The 17,138-nt window shown below is 43.8% G+C and overlaps 1 protein-coding gene across 6 annotated transcripts in view; it reads left to right on the top strand.

The window, feature by feature from the left end:
- Positions 1–8,181, top strand: part of HIC2 (HIC ZBTB transcriptional repressor 2) — a 99,309-nt gene extending 91,128 nt beyond the window's left edge. For all 6 annotated transcript variants that reach the window (XM_043529303.1, XM_043529301.1, XM_037878328.2 and 3 more), the window contains one exon: positions 1,234–8,181. In XM_043529303.1, the coding sequence (XP_043385238.1) occupies positions 1,270–2,970 (1,701 nt within the window). In that variant the 5' untranslated portion in view covers positions 1,234–1,269 and the 3' untranslated portion in view covers positions 2,971–8,181. The remainder of the gene's footprint in view (positions 1–1,233) is intronic.
- Positions 8,182–17,138: the final 8,957 nt, after the last annotated feature.

Below are 17,138 nucleotides of genomic sequence, written 5' to 3'. Positions count from 1 at the left end.
CAGGTACTTTTTAAAATAGATGTCAGGGAAATGCCTCCACAGAATTTGAATGCTGAGATCAGTGAAGTACAGGGCTGGATTCTGTGTGTATGAAATCCAGCTAATGAAGTATAAAAGGAACTGGAAATCCAAATACAATGTGCATAATAGAGGGTTAGTGTCAAGTATTCCATGTAATACCCAGGAAATCCACAAATGTAATTGATCTTGATTTTCCCCCTTGCCATGCATTTCAAAAGACAAAATAGTGCTTGGAAAGCCAGTGGATTTTTATGATGTTTAAAAGTCAGTCGTGCTGCCAACATTAAAAGTCCAGATATATTAGCACTCTGTGTGTGTGTAATAAAAAATATGCAATATATGGATAGAAAAGGTGTTTGTGGTCTTTAATCTCACCATCATTCAGGGGACAGAATGAGAGAGGAAACATGAGATAGGCGATTCATCTGTTTAAACAAAACCCTTGTGTACTATTATTTCATTTTTCTTTTTTAATCCAAGAAAATAATGTAAAGTTATTGACTAGCTTTTTTTTAGGAGTGGTAACAAGAACATTTAGCACTTTAAAGAACTTTAACAATGCTAATTAATTTGGAGCCCTGGTTTTGTCGTCCTTGTCTTCCTGGGGACCAGGATATGGATTTGAACAGGGGGAAATTTTTAAACTCACATTTTATACTCTTACAAGTTCCCTCTTCTCTTCCCTCTCCCGTCCCCCTCCCCCGATTTCCCACCTTATGTAATTAACTTGCATTGCATATGGAATAAATTGCTGCGTGTATTATTTTTAACCCCAAAGACAGAAACCACATATTTAAAGCAATGAAAGCTGCTGCTGCTTATGATAAATATTTTACATGTTTCAAATATACGAATAATGGTGAAACAGCTTGCTTTTTTTCCCCATCCCCCTTAAAGGGGTTCACGCGGAAGGAAAAAAACAAACTGAAAGCTAACCATTGCTTCCCTGCTGATCTTTGGATAGGTAGTTTCAGCCTATCATGAGTGTTTAAAAATATATATATTTTTTAAAAACCCCGAGGCTTTAGCATGAGAAATGTTTCTCCCTGTATTCTTAGCAGGAGCACAGCTTGCAGTGCTGGAATGCACCCAGAACTCCTTAGTCAGTGTCAAACCTAATATTAAACAGCAGTCTGTTAAACCAGTCTATTAAACACAGGTTTGTCCAAGTGGAAATGGTGGGCTCACAGATCTTATTCTCTTGTCTTGTAGGTGGTAAAGTGAAGGTGAAAGGAAGAGAAGGTGGAGATGGAACTGCCAAATCATGCCAAACAACTGCTACTGCAGCTGAACCAGCAACGAGCCAAAGGTTTCCTCTGTGATGTGATTATTGTGGTAGAAAATGCCCTGTTTCGTGCCCACAAGAACATCCTGGCAGCCAGCAGCATGTATTTCAAATCCCTCGTCCTGCATGACAACCTGATTAACTTAGACACGGACATGGTGAACCCCACCGTGTTCCGACAGATCTTGGACTTTATTTATACTGGGAAGCTCTTAACGACTGACCAGCCCGGTGAACAGAACTTTAATGCTCTCCTCACCGCAGCAAGCTACCTCCAACTGCACGACCTGGCAGCTCTCTGCAGGAAGAAGCTGAAGCGGAATGGGAGGTCTTTCGCTGGCAGGGCCGGCGGCCCCAGTGTCGGGAGACCCCCCAGGAGTCAGAGGCTTTCTACCACTTCAGTCATCCAAACTCGTTATTCAGGGTCAACTGAGGGCATGAAGGGCTCACACTCAAAGGAGCTGCCAAAGGGAAAGGTCTCTGACGATGAGATCTTCATCAGCAGCTCTAACCAAGAGAACTCTCACTCCTTAAGCAGGGGAGCCAGCAAGAACGGCGGCAGTGCAAATGGAAGCAGCGGCGACCAGGAGCTCGGCCTCGACCTGTCCAAAAAAAGCCCGTCGCTCCCTGCGGCAGCCTCCCAGGACGACACACAGCACAGTGAAAGCCAGCACGGCTCTCCCCAATCTGCCTCAGCCCCCGCAGCCAACAGTGCCTCATCATTCGACGAGTCTGCAGCCGGAGCCCCCCAGAGCGCAGCAGACAGCAGCGAGCCCATGGAGATGGACATGAACGAGGAGAGCCACTCCCTGGCGGAGAGCGGCCAGCGCAAGAGCCTCCGGCACTCGGCGCGCAAGAAGGAGTGGATCAAGAAAGACAATGCTTTTGACCGGAAAGAGGGGGGCAAAGGTGGCGAGGAAGGCGAGGGGCTACCCAATGGCATCCTGGTGGGTCCCTTGTCCAAGTCGGCCGAGCGGAACCTGAGCAACGCCTATGGCCCGGAGCAGGCATTCCAGTGTAAAGAGGAGATAGAAAACGGCAAGGAGATGAGCGATGACAGCGGACAGAGCGAGTGTGAGAGTGGGGGGCACACCAGCGCCAACTACGTCTACCGGCAGGAGGGGTTTGAGCCTGTGGCCTACGGTGACAACCTGTATGTCTGCATCCCCTGTGGTAAGGGCTTCCCCAGCTCCGAGCAGCTCAACGCCCACGTGGAGACGCACACCGAGGAAGACCTCTACATCAAGGAGGAAGGCACATATGGCGGCAAGGAGGAAGCTGAGGATTTGTCCAACCCTAACCAGCCCTATGCTGCAGAATCCCGGCCCTTTAAGTGTTCAGTATGCGAGAAGAGCTACAAGGATCCAGCCACTCTGCGGCAGCATGAGAAGACTCACTGGCTGACACGGCCCTTCCCTTGCAACATCTGCGGCAAGATGTTCACACAGCGGGGCACCATGACACGGCACATGCGCAGCCATTTAGGGCTCAAGCCCTTTGCTTGCGAGGAATGCGGGATGCGCTTTACCCGGCAGTACCGACTGACAGAGCATATGCGTGTCCACTCAGGAGAAAAACCCTACGAATGTCAACTGTGTGGTGGGAAATTCACCCAGCAGCGCAATCTGATCAGCCACCTGCGAATGCATACCTCTCCCACATAAGCCAAAGACTCCAGAATGAGCTTCAAGCCCATCCGCAGTGATTTACCTTTCTGTAGACTTGCTGCTTAAGAGGGCAACTCCCCTCCTCTGTTCAGTCATGGGCGGCCTAAACAAACGTAGCTTTAAGATTTTTTTTTTTTTTTTTTTAAATAAAAGACAAAGAAACATAGGTCCACAGCCAAGCTGATGCCCTTCTCAAATCATTCCCCGCCCTCCCCCACCCCCTTTCTAAATCTCAATGGCGTGGCAAGAAATGCCATTTATTTTTGTGGGTGTTGACTTGGTCTCTCTTTTGATCCCTCCACCCAGGTAGCAGGAGTGAGGTCTCCTGCCTGTTGGATGGTAAGTGGGAATGGGGAGAGACATTCCATCTGATCAGCTGGGGCTGTACCAACTCTTTATTCCCCCTCCCCCCCCCCTTCCTTGGCACTCCTGTAGTGCTTTATAGACATTGATCAAGTGTTATTTTCTGCACTAACAAAAAGTGCAAGTGGAACGTGTTATCCACTGGCTACTCTGTGGGCTTTGCCTTTCCTTTTGCATTAATGTTACATTACTAATGTCCTTACAACCAGATTCAATAAGGGCATTTCTTGCGACTCCTTTAAAAAACAAAAAATTTAAAAAAAAAAAAAATGAACCCCATTTTCCAACAATGTGCTACAAAACCACAAAGCATTGCTTTTGCTGTACCCAGTGCAGAAGCTGTGGACTGACTGTGACAGGGTTGGCAGCCCATTTAAATTCTGTGGGAAGCTGTGATGGTGATGGGAGTCGTCATCCTTCCCCATGAGGTGGAGATGGCTAAAGCAGTCTACCTAGGTGTGTGCCACGTAGTGTTTCAGTTCAGGAAATAGCAACACTTTTTTTTTTTTTCCCCCTTTTGGGTTTAGTCTTTAACCTTGGCATACCTAACCACATGCCTCACCCCTCCTCGCCACCTCTGCAGCCTTACCCATGACTGAACAGGGGTGTGGGTGCCCTGGAAATTTCTTTCAGTGAGCAGGGGGTAGTCTTTACTTTTCTAGTAGTTTCGTATGAATATTCTTTGCTTAGAGGTACTTGTTTTATTAAAGGAAAAACCATTGTAATGTTTATGTGAATGTTTGAACTGGAAGGTCTGAGGTTAATTCTTGGGGTGGGTGGGGTAGGGAAGGGGTTTGATGTAGGCTGGACTTGCTACAAGTTCCTTAGGTACTTTTTTTTAAATTTTTTTTATTTTATTTTTGTGTGTGTGTATGTTTTTAGCTTTCCTCCCTCACTAAAGAGCGAGTCTGTGTGAACAGACCCGTTACCTTTGCTACCTCTTGAATTCATGAGAACAATAAGATGGTTAGTGAAAGATTAGGCAGGTATTTTTTTTTTATTGTAAGTAAATGTATAAAGTAGAAGCTAAATTAAAATTAAGGGATTTTTTACCACCCCGTCCTTCCATCAAAAGTCAGCTAGAAAAATATTAAAGCAAAGCTCGGCCAAAGACAAAAATGTATTAAGCCAGAGACCCAGTGCATAGATGCTTAGAATGGTTCACTCAGCAAACTCCTGGCTTTTTTTAGTCACTTTTAGATAAAAGGAAGGAAACTTCTTAGAGCTTTTGGGCCCTTTCCAGCTTTGTTTATTGAACCTGGATGCTATGGAAAAAAGGTCCCCTCATCCTCCATTCTTCCAGCACATCTGGGTCAGTGTGTAAACACCTGGCAGGACAGAGGGTGAGGGGAGTAGCAGCCTATAACTTACTAGAATCCAGAGTGCAATAAGATGGGGAGGAGGGGGGAAAAAAAAAAAACCAAAGTGTTTCATATCCTCCCTTTTAGAAAATTGCTCGCGCGCGCACACACACACACACACACACACATACACCTCAAAATGAAAAAAGCAACAAAACGTTTTTGCAACATCTGCCTAAGACATCACAGCCAACAGCTGCTATTGGTTTAGGAGAGAAGACAGAGAGTTTAGCCTGCCGATTCTTGGCCCCTCAACTTTGTTGGCGTGACCTTGTGGAAAGCTATGGCTTATTTCAAGCCTCCCATGACTGGTGGAGTGTGGTGGTAAAAATTCACAGCCAGTAGAATCATCCCTTCTGAACTGAGTAAGGTTTACACACTCCCCCCCCGCCCCCTTCCCTCCCGGCTCAAAACTATTGTCCTCTGTATCCGTAGGGTTCACTGAACCCTGCATGTCTTGTTTTCAAAACAAAAAACTTTTTTTTTTTAAGTTTTAGACCAAAAAAAGACAAGTGAGCATGTTCAATTAAAACAAAGAAATATAAGCTTCATTTTCACTAGTGTTTTTCTGTTAAGGTAGACTAGTCCATAAGAAGTTTTTTGGGTCATTTGAATGAACTGAGGAAACTGGAATCCAGGCTCCATGCAATAGACAAACCAAACCTTGCTGAGCCTTGGCCTGGTGTCATGTTCCACAGAACACACTTGTCCCCACTCCTTTGCCCTCCCCACACCACCATGGTGGTTCTAGTGCCATTGTCTTGTTGCTCCTAGACTCTGTCAGTGTGAGTCATGGGGCACCCGTGGGGAGAATGGATCTCTTGATCCAAGTGCTGAGATGCGCTGTTTTTTAGTGTCTTTAGCATTTCCATGTTTAAAAGAAAAAAAAAAATTCTTCCTCTGAGCCCTTGCCAAACCCTCCTGAGAAAGTCCCTTGAAACATTTGAATAGTGAAGGCCTCTTCTATCCACCTTCTCCTCAGAGAAGTCTTTAGCTGGGCCAAGGAACATCAGTGCAAGATTAGCATCTAGGCTTTTATTTATCCCCCTTTCCGCCTTTTCCCCTCCCTCTAAAATTCCTAAAGCTGAATTGAATCCCATATTGGTTTAGAGTGCAGCCAGTGCAGAGTTCCCATTGCCACTGGCTGGCTAAGAAACCACCGAGTCCAGAGTTTCAAAATGATTTTTCAGCTCTTTTGTTCAGGAACACAGCTGTCAATGGGGCTTTGCTGCTTCCTTTGTGGGGCCTTTTTTTTTTTTTGTTCCTGATTGTGGTGCTACAGTGAATGTCTCCATTCCATGCTGCAGTTTCCTGAGGTGCCTCTGCCACACGCTCCCACCCTCTCTAATGCATCAGTGACCGGACTAGCCAGGCTAGGAATTGCTAGAGCAAAGCTGGTAATGGGAAGGGCGGGGGGAGTGTGTGCGCAGAATCCAGCTTTCGGAAACTAGCTCAAGCTGTGACTGACTGAGCCAAGACGTGGAATAGCCCGGAGATACAGAGAGCGCTAAGACCAGAGCTAGGCCCTGTTATTGAGCAGATACCCCACTCCCCCGTGTTTGATTAGACTTACAGGTGTGTGTGGGTGGTTGTTTGTTTTTTCTCCCTCCTTGGTTTGTTTTTTAAGCCTTGAGAATCATTTTGAAGCTCAGGACCCAATGCTATATATTTTGTAAAGGAGCCTCCTTTATTTTATTTTTTCCCCCCTCAGCACTTAAACAATACGACATAAAGTCTGTGTACAGCAAGAGTATTGTACAAAAGGAAATTTGTTTTTCTTTTTCAAGTAGCTGTGTTAGAGGTGTGTTCCATAGACTGACTCTAAACAACATTTTCCAAATTGTGACAGTAATAATGATGAATAACTAGTAATACTCAAAACTTCAGGGACTGTTTGAGGCCTGCTTGGGGGCCTGAACACTCAACCGCATTTGTACGACATAGTATTGTATCAAACATTTTTCTGTATTTTAATGAGAAAGCAAAACACTAGTTTCATATTTAAGATTTTAAGAGTTTTAGGGTTGGGGGGAGGGAGTTACATTTTTTAATTTTGTTTTTTTTTATTTTTTTTTAATTTTTTTTTTTTTTTTTAAGATACACAAAGAGCCTCAAGAGGAATAAAACAATTTAAAAACAAAAATAGAGGCCAGGCAGCTTAAATATATGCTTTAGTCACTTAGTTCCAGAATGTTTTCGGAGTAACAGGATAAAATAGCAAAAGTTGTATAAAAAATAAAAAAGCTCATACCCAAATTCACAAAACTATTTTTTAAACCAAAGCACATTTGAATGAGTATGGAACCTCACTTGGCTCAGAAAAATACTAATATATTTATCTCATTGTTTACATAAACTTTTACAGTTTCAGACCTCAACAGATCTAGGGGCCAGTCAAAATTAATCTTTGCTTTTTCCATTGATTTGTCTTTGAAGACTATAACAACATTTCTTAAACTAGAAGCACGCAAAAACAAAAAGTCAGCCATGAACCAAACTGCATTCCAACACGACTTACGGTCTGGGAGATGTAAGTAGGGAAATGGGTTTATTTTATTTTTGTCCTCATAACCCATAAGAGAGGTCTTAGGAGAAAAAAGACACGACATCTGCAGGGTTGTGTTGGGTGTGGAGTCTTTGTTGAGGGGGTGGGTAGCCTCATCTGATGTGTTTCGTTGCTAAGTTACAAAAAGAAAATTCCACAGTCTATCATTGACAACTAAGGTAGAGTAGGCCGTGGGTCTGTGCCAATGGGAAACGGGTGCAGAAAGAAGAGAGTGGCTATTAGTCCTAAGCAGCCCGGCTCTTCCTCTGAAGGTCTGGCTGTGTGACCAGCAGCGTGGGGAGGAATATACAAGACTCTAGAAAGGAGAGACTGATGTTGCCTGCAAATGACTCCAGCCACCGTACCCCGCACGTTTCCCTAACATTGGCCACAAGAGCTGGGCTAATCTCACAGTCTATCCCTTTAGTGGGAGCTGCCAAAAGAAACCCAAAAGCCCAGCCCTGTGCTGTAGGGTAACTGAGAGAAGCCACAAAGATCACAGGAGACACCAAAGAGCTCTTGCCACGCAGCTTCTGTGAGTCTTCGTCGCTGTGGAAGAGAAGGGAAAGTGCAACTTTCAACTGGCCCTCTGCACTGAATAAAAACTATTGCAGAGACCACAGAACTCCCTGCTGGAATGAAGAGGCCAACCTGGGTAGCTTTAATGGTCTGGATTGAGGGAAGTAGTATATTTGTACATATAGCGCCCTTCCTACATTCAGGATAGTGCAGAAGCATGAGCCAAACTGTTTGGACTGTTTTATCCTTCTGTTAATTAAGATAGCTCTACTAATTCACTCCAAACCTTAATATCTTGTGTAGAAGAGCCCAGTCAAAACCCATGTGGAAACATACGCTTGATTTGCATGTTAGAATAGTCTAAAGATTGCCAATGACGATGGTTTGTTAAAATACCGCTGAAGCCAAAAACAAAACAAACAAAAAAAACCCTCTAAAAGCTCCCCACCCATAGTCTTGATGATTTCTTTTTAGTTTATAAAATTTGACACCAAAGCCACTTCAAACACCTGAGGGAGGCTGATGGAAAATGAAACATTAATTTTGCCTGGTCTTAATATCTAACAAAGATGGTGCAAACACTATTTGACAGTGTTGTTTTTTGTATCAATATGTATGTGCAGTAATGAATGTATTTATTTCTCAGATTCTGTATGCACAGTTTTGCAATGAAATTCAGAACAGTTGCAAACACAAAGATGTGTCCGCAGGGTCTTCTCTACAGGATTTCAAAAAAAAGAAAAAGAAAAAGAGAAAAAAAAAAAAAGAAAAAATATATTAAAAAAAAAAAAATCTCAGAGACTCAGCATAGCCATAAACCATAACCTGTGAAGACAATACAAAGACTGGACTTTTGTAGCTTTGCATAGAAGAGGAATTTATGTTTCGCTGTATTTAAATGTTTCCAGTTATGTCACTCTTAAGATTCCTGTCTTTATTTTTATTTTTTTCCTCTCTCTTGTGCGTGGAAAGCATTGTTTTTGAGCAGTGCAGGTTCAAAGTCTGGGTTAACAGTATTTTACCGTGTTGCTTCAGTTCTGAAATGCAGGAGTGTGGGGCTTGGCCAGGGAAACATCCAGGGCATGTTGCAAAGCAAAACCTATGGCTTCTGAGTGACTGTTGGAAAAACGTGGAGAGGGGGTAAATGTAGGGGAGGAAGGATGGTCTGGCACTGCTGATTAGAACTGGTGACTGATGATTGCATTCCCTTGCCTCTATAGCCTGTTCTTCTACTATCTTCTCGATACTTACTGTGAAAGTAGTAAGGATCTCCAAGGTGAGGAGCTGGTGCCCAAGATAACTGGAAGAAGTCTAATCCCAGCTGCAGCCAAAGAGCATCCTGGCATTGTGATGGGATTTGCAATTTTAAGTTGAAGCACTGCATTCACTGTTGTAGCTATGTGGAGTCCAAGATCTGTATAAAACATAGCTGGCTGTGACACTTCAGATGTAAACTGAAGCTTGCTGAAGATAGACAGTCATAGCTGGGGTCTAAAACAAAAAAGCCCTTCCAATCAGCAGTGCTTGGCTTAAGACAAAAGGAATATTTTGGAGGGAGGTTGGTAGACCTCAAACCTGTAAGCAGGTCCACAGCAAAGACCATGCATGCAAACCACTTCCCCTTCACAGACTCACTCTCGCAGTCTATGCCTAGCCATATTCTCTAGAAGCAAACCTTCAAAATCCTATTAATTTAATTAGTTAACGAGCTTGTTACAGAACACACAGTTCTCCAGACTCTCTAGGAGCAGCATAGGCAGGCCGTGTCGGATTTCCAGGCCCCTTCCTTTCCAAGTGTTCCCTTGTTGTAGATCAGGGAGAGAAACTGCATTTTTCTCTCACTGGTTTCTGTAATTGCTTCTTTTCTTTTGAAAGGAGATGGTGCCCAGAACTTCACTGAGATCTCCCACTGGGCACTTCCAACTCGCGTAGAGCTCTGAGCTGGACCTCATAGAGAGGAGCGACCCTGATTCCTCTCGGTCCTATGCAGACCTGCTGCGGTCACACTTTTCCTTACTGTAATTTACTGCTCTGAGATGCTGGACCATGAACTTAATGAGAGGAGGAAGTGGCTTTGTTAGATTAATTCCACCCCACTGCTGCCGTTTCATCAGGCACCAACTCCCTCGTCCCTTTTTTCCCCCATTGGGAATTTGCCACACATTTTGTAGGCCAGTATTAAACATGTGGGCATTGGTGGGGCTGATGCTTATATTACTGAGCACTCCCTACAGGATGGAGTGGGGAAGATTTAGAATAGGGCACCACATCCTGCTACAATGTGCTGATGGCACTGGGGAAACTTTTTAGGTTTTGCTTTCATCAAACTGTTGGATGTTTTTAAACATTATTCACAAATAGCCAATCAAAGCACCCAAGATCACTCTTACTATAACTTCCCAAACAGCTTGGATTGGCTTTTCCTGAGGGGAGGGAGGAGGGTCTCGTTCTGGGTGGGTTTTCTTTTCTTCTTCTTTTAAATAAAACTGGAAAAGGGAGTTTGCATTATCTCCTTTTTAAGCCTTAACTATGTCAGCCCAAGAGCCCTGGATGTTTCCTGAGGGGGGACCGACACTCCTGCAATGTTCTGTTCATTTCCTTCAAGAGCTTGAATTCAGGTCAGAGCCACATGCTGTTGTGGCTCCAACACAAGTGTCATATAAAAATATACAGAAACTATAATATGATCTCAGCATTCAGAAATTTACAGTCTTAATGTACAGTGATAAGAAACTGTTATTTTATGATCTTTTCATTAAAAGCTTGATTGAAAATTATACCTTCTGTTTGGATTTGACTTTTTCTCCAGTATAGCATATATCTGTGCATGCATGCCCCAACATAAAATCATTTGTGTTTAAAACAGGAATTTTTGCCCTGCTGCAAGAAGTAAAATGCTCAACTCAACTATGCAACTCACCACTGCACCTACACAGTGCGTACGCGCGATGGTCATTAAAGTACAGGAAAGGATTGAATTGCACTGGCTAGGGCTAGATCCAGGCCTGTGCATGTTTATCACATCCCCTCACCCACTACAAAAGCACCTCTATCCTGACCCTTGCTGCAGGGGCCCTGAGCAAAGCAGGCGAGAACGGCCTACTAGGAATAAAGGTGAGACGCACAAACCCGTTTTCACTTGTGTCCTAACAAGAATTTTAAAACTGGATCTGCAAAGAGATTTGTGCATGGGCCTACTGCTGCAGTGAGACCCTTGCAAAATGTTTCCTCTGTAAATCTTGTGGCCCAGATGCATACTGGGGAGCAAGGAAGCAGAAGATCGCATGCTGGCTAACACAGGGCACTTTCCTAAAGGGAATTCTAGGTTCAAATTCCACCATCAGTTACACAAGTGTAAACTGGGATTTACTCCAGATTCACACTGGTGTAACTAGTGATAAAACTTGGCCTATATTTATTTTAGATTTCAGCTGCAAGGAGTTGAAGGACCAAAGCTATTTTTCTGACCAATCTTTTTATACCATTTGATTATGGCCTTAGCAAGAAATGATGAGCTCTCTTGGATCTGAAATCTTAATGGGCATCTCCTGTTTTCCATGGGTACCTTTTCAGGTGGATGGTTTTGCTTGTAATTGCTTTTCTTTATTAGCTGGACAGATCTGGTTACCTTCACCATCACACAAGATCCAAGCTCAATATTTTGTGACTGCTTCTTCTGTCACGTTGGCTAGCACAGCATAGTTTTACTTATATTCCTACTGGAGCTCCTTGAGATGCAGCAGAGTAACCCTGGCTTGGAATTAGTATATTTCATCTTTTAACACAATGCTGACTATATTTTAAAGTGACTGACTGAAAGAGCTTCAAGTTTAGTCAGTTTTCTGACAGGCTGCAAAGTCAGCAATGCTGGTAAGAAAATCATTTTTATTTGTCCTTGGAGATGTTTTCCCAAGCAAGGTTAAAGAGAAGGACAAAAATGAACAGAAAAACAGATGAAGAGCTACAGAAAAAGCAGCTGTTATTCTACAGTTCAGACGCGGGAATGAGCTCCTACTCTTCTACCAAGTACTTTTTCCCCTCCCCCAGGAGCTTCTACTCGTTGGCGCATCCTCCTATCTGAAAGTCCACTCCTCAGTAGCAGGAGTAGTTTCCAGCAGAGCTCATGGTTTCGTGCTCTGTTTTACTTTGCACTGGTCAGTTCCTTTTAATACCATAAAATCCTATAAATGCAATACAAAACTGCATGTGTAACGTTACCACCAAAAGGCAGCTGCCTATAGGCATTTTACACACCAATTCAGGACATAAACAATACCCTAGGTGTTTGAACTGCGTGGGAATGTGCACCCTTCTTCCCTCTACACCACAGCTCTCCATTTTTATTTCTTCATTCCCACCCTCATCCGAGCTTCCCATAATCTATCCTCCCTTTCTTGAAAAAATAAATCACTAGAGTTGGTCAAATCTTATGACTGAACATTTCTCCATTGGAAAATGGTGTTTCCTCAAAATCAAAACTTTCTGTGGGAACTTTTGGTCAATTTTGACAATTTTGTTTTGGGGGAATTAATGTTAAAATCAAAACCGCTGCATTGTCGATCAGAATGGAACACTTTTCATTTTGAAGTCATTGCTTCATCATTTTTTATATTCTGTTACAAATTTTAATAGAAAATGTAAAAAGTCAAAATTGGAACAAAACATTTCAGTTTTATCAGAATGAAACTGGGTGACCTGAATAAAATTTTTTCAAAAATTTTTGTTTTGGGGAAAATTTCAGGTGTTTTGTGTGTTGGGTTTTTTTTTTGTTTTTTTTTTTTTGGGGGGGGGGGGGGGTTGGTGTGTTGTGTTGGGGTTTTTTTTTTTTTTTTGCTCTCATTCCAATCTTGGACCCAAGATACACTTCTTATTAGAATTTCCTGCAGAATGGAAATTCCAAGTTTTTAAACCAGCTTTAATAAAACTTTTTTTATTTTTAGAATCACCTGTTTCTTGTAAGACTTTGTCAGTACTAGATAAGCTGCACTGGTTTAAACTAAAATGATTTTAATTTAAATGGTGCATGCCCCTAAAGTTAACACACTTAAACTGGTGTAACCCATGTAACCCTTGCTTAAATCAGTACAGCTTGCAATTTAAGCAAATACTAAATTGTTGTAAATGCATACACAATAGGTTTATATTGATTTTAACTAAACTGAATTTTATAATCAACCAACCATTGCAATAGTTTTGGCATTGATGGGACTTAAGAAGTTTGGAGACCTAACCAAAGAAATCAAGTGCTCTCTTGGTAAAAACCTTCGTTCTTCCTTCCACAATCCTCTCCCCTCCTGGTTTGTCCTTTGTGCAGTCTGTTCTTTGGGACATGGTTTGTGTCTTGGCTGTAAAGCATAGCACATCAGGGATGCTGTACGAATGATCATGTAGGGAGATCAGCACTCTTTCACTCTGTGCTTATATCAGTTATTACCATTATCCTTCGCCTTGCACTGTATAATACTCTCCATAAGTACTTGAACGCAGACATTTGTTTCCACCCCATTTCTGTTAATTTCCACATGTCCAGTGTTACTCAGACTCTCATATTTCTCCCCACCCCGAGTTGGCATTCTTTCTCTTTACATACCTGGTGGTGTAGTGGGGTTTCTGTTTGTATGAATAATCTCTTTTTCCCCTGTGCTGCTGCAGCTCTGCTAGCTCTTCTGTATCTCAAGGCTCTAGCCCAGACCCACTCCTTTTACTTGTCCACTAAGCTATTTGCTCTGGATCCAGCTGAGTTCTAGTGCCATTGCTCCATCATCTGTTCTGTAAAAGTGACACAGCTTCCACATCCATCTTTAGTTCACTCTCCCTTTCTCATCCATTTACTGATATCTGCCTGATGCCTCAGTCTGCACCTGGTAATGCTGTCACTTCACGCTGTTAACTGCTTTAAGATGGTGTTTCCCTTATAACACCAGTCTCCTTAAGTCTGACTCAGTGCGCTTCCAGAGTTGGGCATGTAGCACCAGGAAGATACCGGAATTTACCATTTTAACCAATATGTCCCTTGTTTCCCTATCACTTCCTCCTAGAACACTTCTTAGATCGTCTCTTTCCTGGATTCTACCTCTTTAGTGATCCTTACTCCTTTGGATTGTCACGCTACATCTTTACCCTTGTAATTCTTCCTTTTCAGGCGTGGCCTGGATGTGTTCTGTGGTTGCCTGTAACCGTGATGTGAAGTGGTTACAAACCTTGAGAGAGGCTTAAATTCTTACGTTCAGATTCCATTTGGTCAGAACCCAGGGTAAGTAGTTACAGGAGCGCATTATGTCACTAGTAGCATTGCACCTACACTCAGTGCAGTGAAGCAAAACCCATTCATCTTGCTGCCTTCTGTTGGCCCTGATAGCATCTCCAGGTGCTAGGAAGAGAGGCCAGCCTTGTAAGTAAAAATCTGAACAGCTCGAGAAGGAGGTGGTGGGTGGTCTGTGTCATTCCTTTGCTCTCTTACCCCTACTCTTCATTTCCTGCTTGGCTGAAGAAACGAGTGCAAGGCTGGTGTTGGCACAAGCAGCATCTTGGCTCTTTCAGAATGCCATGGTGGGTTTCTGACAAAAGGATACTATGCCATGGAAATCCTGACTCTCTCTGCTTGTTCACCAGCTCCTTCTTATAAAGAGTAATTAAAACCGTCCCCATCTGCTTCAACCTCAACCTCATGTTAAAACCAACAGCTCTTATAAAATAAACCACGGACTTGGTGCAAATAAAGAAATCCCTTAGGAGCCCAACTCCAAGAAAGTAGGAATCAAGGCATTTTTATTAATCTAGTAAAAACTAGAACCCAGCTCCTGCCCCTTCTGGTGGAAGAGAGAAAAGGAGCCTGGCAGGATGTCTGACCTAATCATCCCTGCCTCGGTAAAGCAGGAAGGCTCCAGGCAGATGCAGGCAAAATGTGCATGATGGGGTGCAGCTTTCTGATGTTCACAAAATGATCACTGTGCTGCTCTCTATTCTGGCATACACCACGCACCTTACGGTATGTAGGCTATGGATGTAGGCCCAGCAACCTGATCATCCTGCCCAACCCTATACTCAATACTTAGTACGAGGCAGCTATCCTGCCCAACAACTGTGCAGACTCTCTTCCTCTGCGCTGCCCCAGTGATTGATGTGTCTTGTGTGTGCTACTGTAGCATGACTGATTGTATTCAAACACCATTGAGCTACTGGCTGGATACATCTAGCTGTGCGGTAGTGAAGAGGACTGAACGCCAGAGGAGAGAACAAATGATGTCACGTATATCAATCCTGATCTGCCCAGTGGCTGAGCAGCTGCCTAACATGCAGAAATAAAGTACTGGTTTCTAGGATTGTGGCCACTGAAGGCTCCTCGTCCCTGACTGGCAATGACCAGCAGTCAATTCCAGCTGTTCCCCTTGCCACTCTAGCTAAAGGCCAACCAGCGAGGGTTGCACAATCAGAGCTTGATCTGTATTTTCCATGGCTTAGCTGGCAAAGCCCCTCCTTTTTCCAGCACAGATGTTTTCCATCTCTGCTCAGGAAATGTGCACTGTTTTTTTTTATTCCTGGGGCTGGCGTTACAAAGCAGTCATGGCCAGGCTGTCTGGGTGGAATGTGCCACAAAGTGGCCATGGGGTAACTCTGGATTCTTAAAGCAAACACAATGGAAAGATGATTCTTGCACAGGCCCAGGTGAGGTGGGGTCAGTGCACAGACACTCAGATGAGGTAGCCATAGACACAATTTTTTCTCTTGGGTGTGGTATCCAGACACCCCCTTTCTCCACTGTTCTCTTTCCCATATTGATACAGCTCCTTTCTTTGTTACCAGATTTATAGGAACATATCACTAAGGCTGGGAGGTTTAAGAAGGCACATGTGTTGTCTGACCCTATTTTTTGGTAAAAATAGGGAGGTCAGTTGGCCTTTAGTTGCCTATCCTCAAGGTGGCTATTGTGGGTGGAGAAGCTAAAATGTTACCATCATCTACACTATTTAATTTACTGTTATTAGAGACCGCTGCAGCCTGGTGCCACTCCATAGAGTTAAACAACATTTTGGTCCCATCACCACAAGCAAGTTCAAATCAAAGCAGAGCATGCTGGGACAGTGGGATAGGTGTCAAGGCACCAGAGAAGACCAGGTGGAACAGGACTTGTTCCACCAGGGAATCCCACTGTGCTCACTGTGGCCAGAAACACCCTGGCTCCATGTTCCCTGCTTTTCCCCCAAAGCCCTGGTAATTAGCCAGCTCTCTGCTTGCATCGACCTGGAAATGAGCCTAGTTTCCTTAAGGGATAAGGCAGTAATGTTAATACCATGTATAATAACTAAAAAATACATGTTCACGAGAGCACAGAATTACAGCTGCTAAGGGAGCCGTACCATGAATTTCCTGACTCCTCTGTGTGTGTGTAAAATGTCTGTCTCTTTCTGCTTGTATTTGAAGACAGTGGTGCTCCGATGAATGGCCTTGGATCACAGCAAGGATTTGCTCTGGAGCAGACCTTTATGGGGGTAGGAGTGGAAATCACCCTTCAACCTAAGGAAGAGACCATGCAAACACGTGGGCAGCAGCCTCCAGAAGGCTCATCTCGTTTATAGCCCCTCATCACAGGGCCAGAGGCAGCTGCTTGCAAAGCAAAACAGCTAGGCACTGCAATGCACTATCTGCCTCCTGCAATTGCCAACCAACAGCGATCTGGTGGGGAGACAGGGAAGCTGAGCCCAACCCCCTCCCTATTCTGGCTACCAAATTAAGCTAAAGCAATAAGGGCCACTCAAAATCCATTTAAAAGCATCCACACAGTTTAACTGAATCAGTGCCATTGCCACGGGGAGAGCAGTCCCAAGAAGCACAAGCCTCATAAGCAGCAGTATGAAAATCAGTTGCACTAGCAACTTGTTGGCGTTTAGGGGGAGTCTTTCATTCAGGGTGAGGGATGAGGCAGGAAGGTGCGATCACCTGGCAATGCACCTCAGCCCAGCCCTTCAAATACATCCAGCTCTTTCAGCCCTTGTGAGCAGAGCATGCCACTTGTGCAAAATCAGTCGTGTGATGCATCTGAGTGCAGGAGAATGGAGGAATGCAAATTCTCATTTTAACCTGTGACTTACCTTGGTTTCAAACTAGTTCAAGTCGCAGCAGATACTGGTGCAAGGTGCACAGACTAGTGGTTTATCCTAGGGTACGTACACCAGTGCTAAAAACCCATATAGCAAAGGGCTGAGAGGCTATTCCGTACTCTGTCCTCATACCTCATACCTTTCTTGTAGTCTATTTAAGGGTAGAGTGGTCTGGGGCCCTGTGGATGGCAGAGCTGTGTACACACAAACACTGCATAGACTTGAACTGTGCTTACTCTCCAGCTACACATTTCATTCACAGCTGTTGGGGTCTTTGTG

This window comes from Chelonia mydas, chromosome 15 (assembly GCF_015237465.2).
Source record: "Chelonia mydas isolate rCheMyd1 chromosome 15, rCheMyd1.pri.v2, whole genome shotgun sequence".
Classification (NCBI taxonomy): domain Eukaryota; kingdom Metazoa; phylum Chordata; order Testudines; family Cheloniidae; genus Chelonia; species Chelonia mydas.
This window is presented reverse-complemented; position numbering and strand designations above follow the sequence as displayed.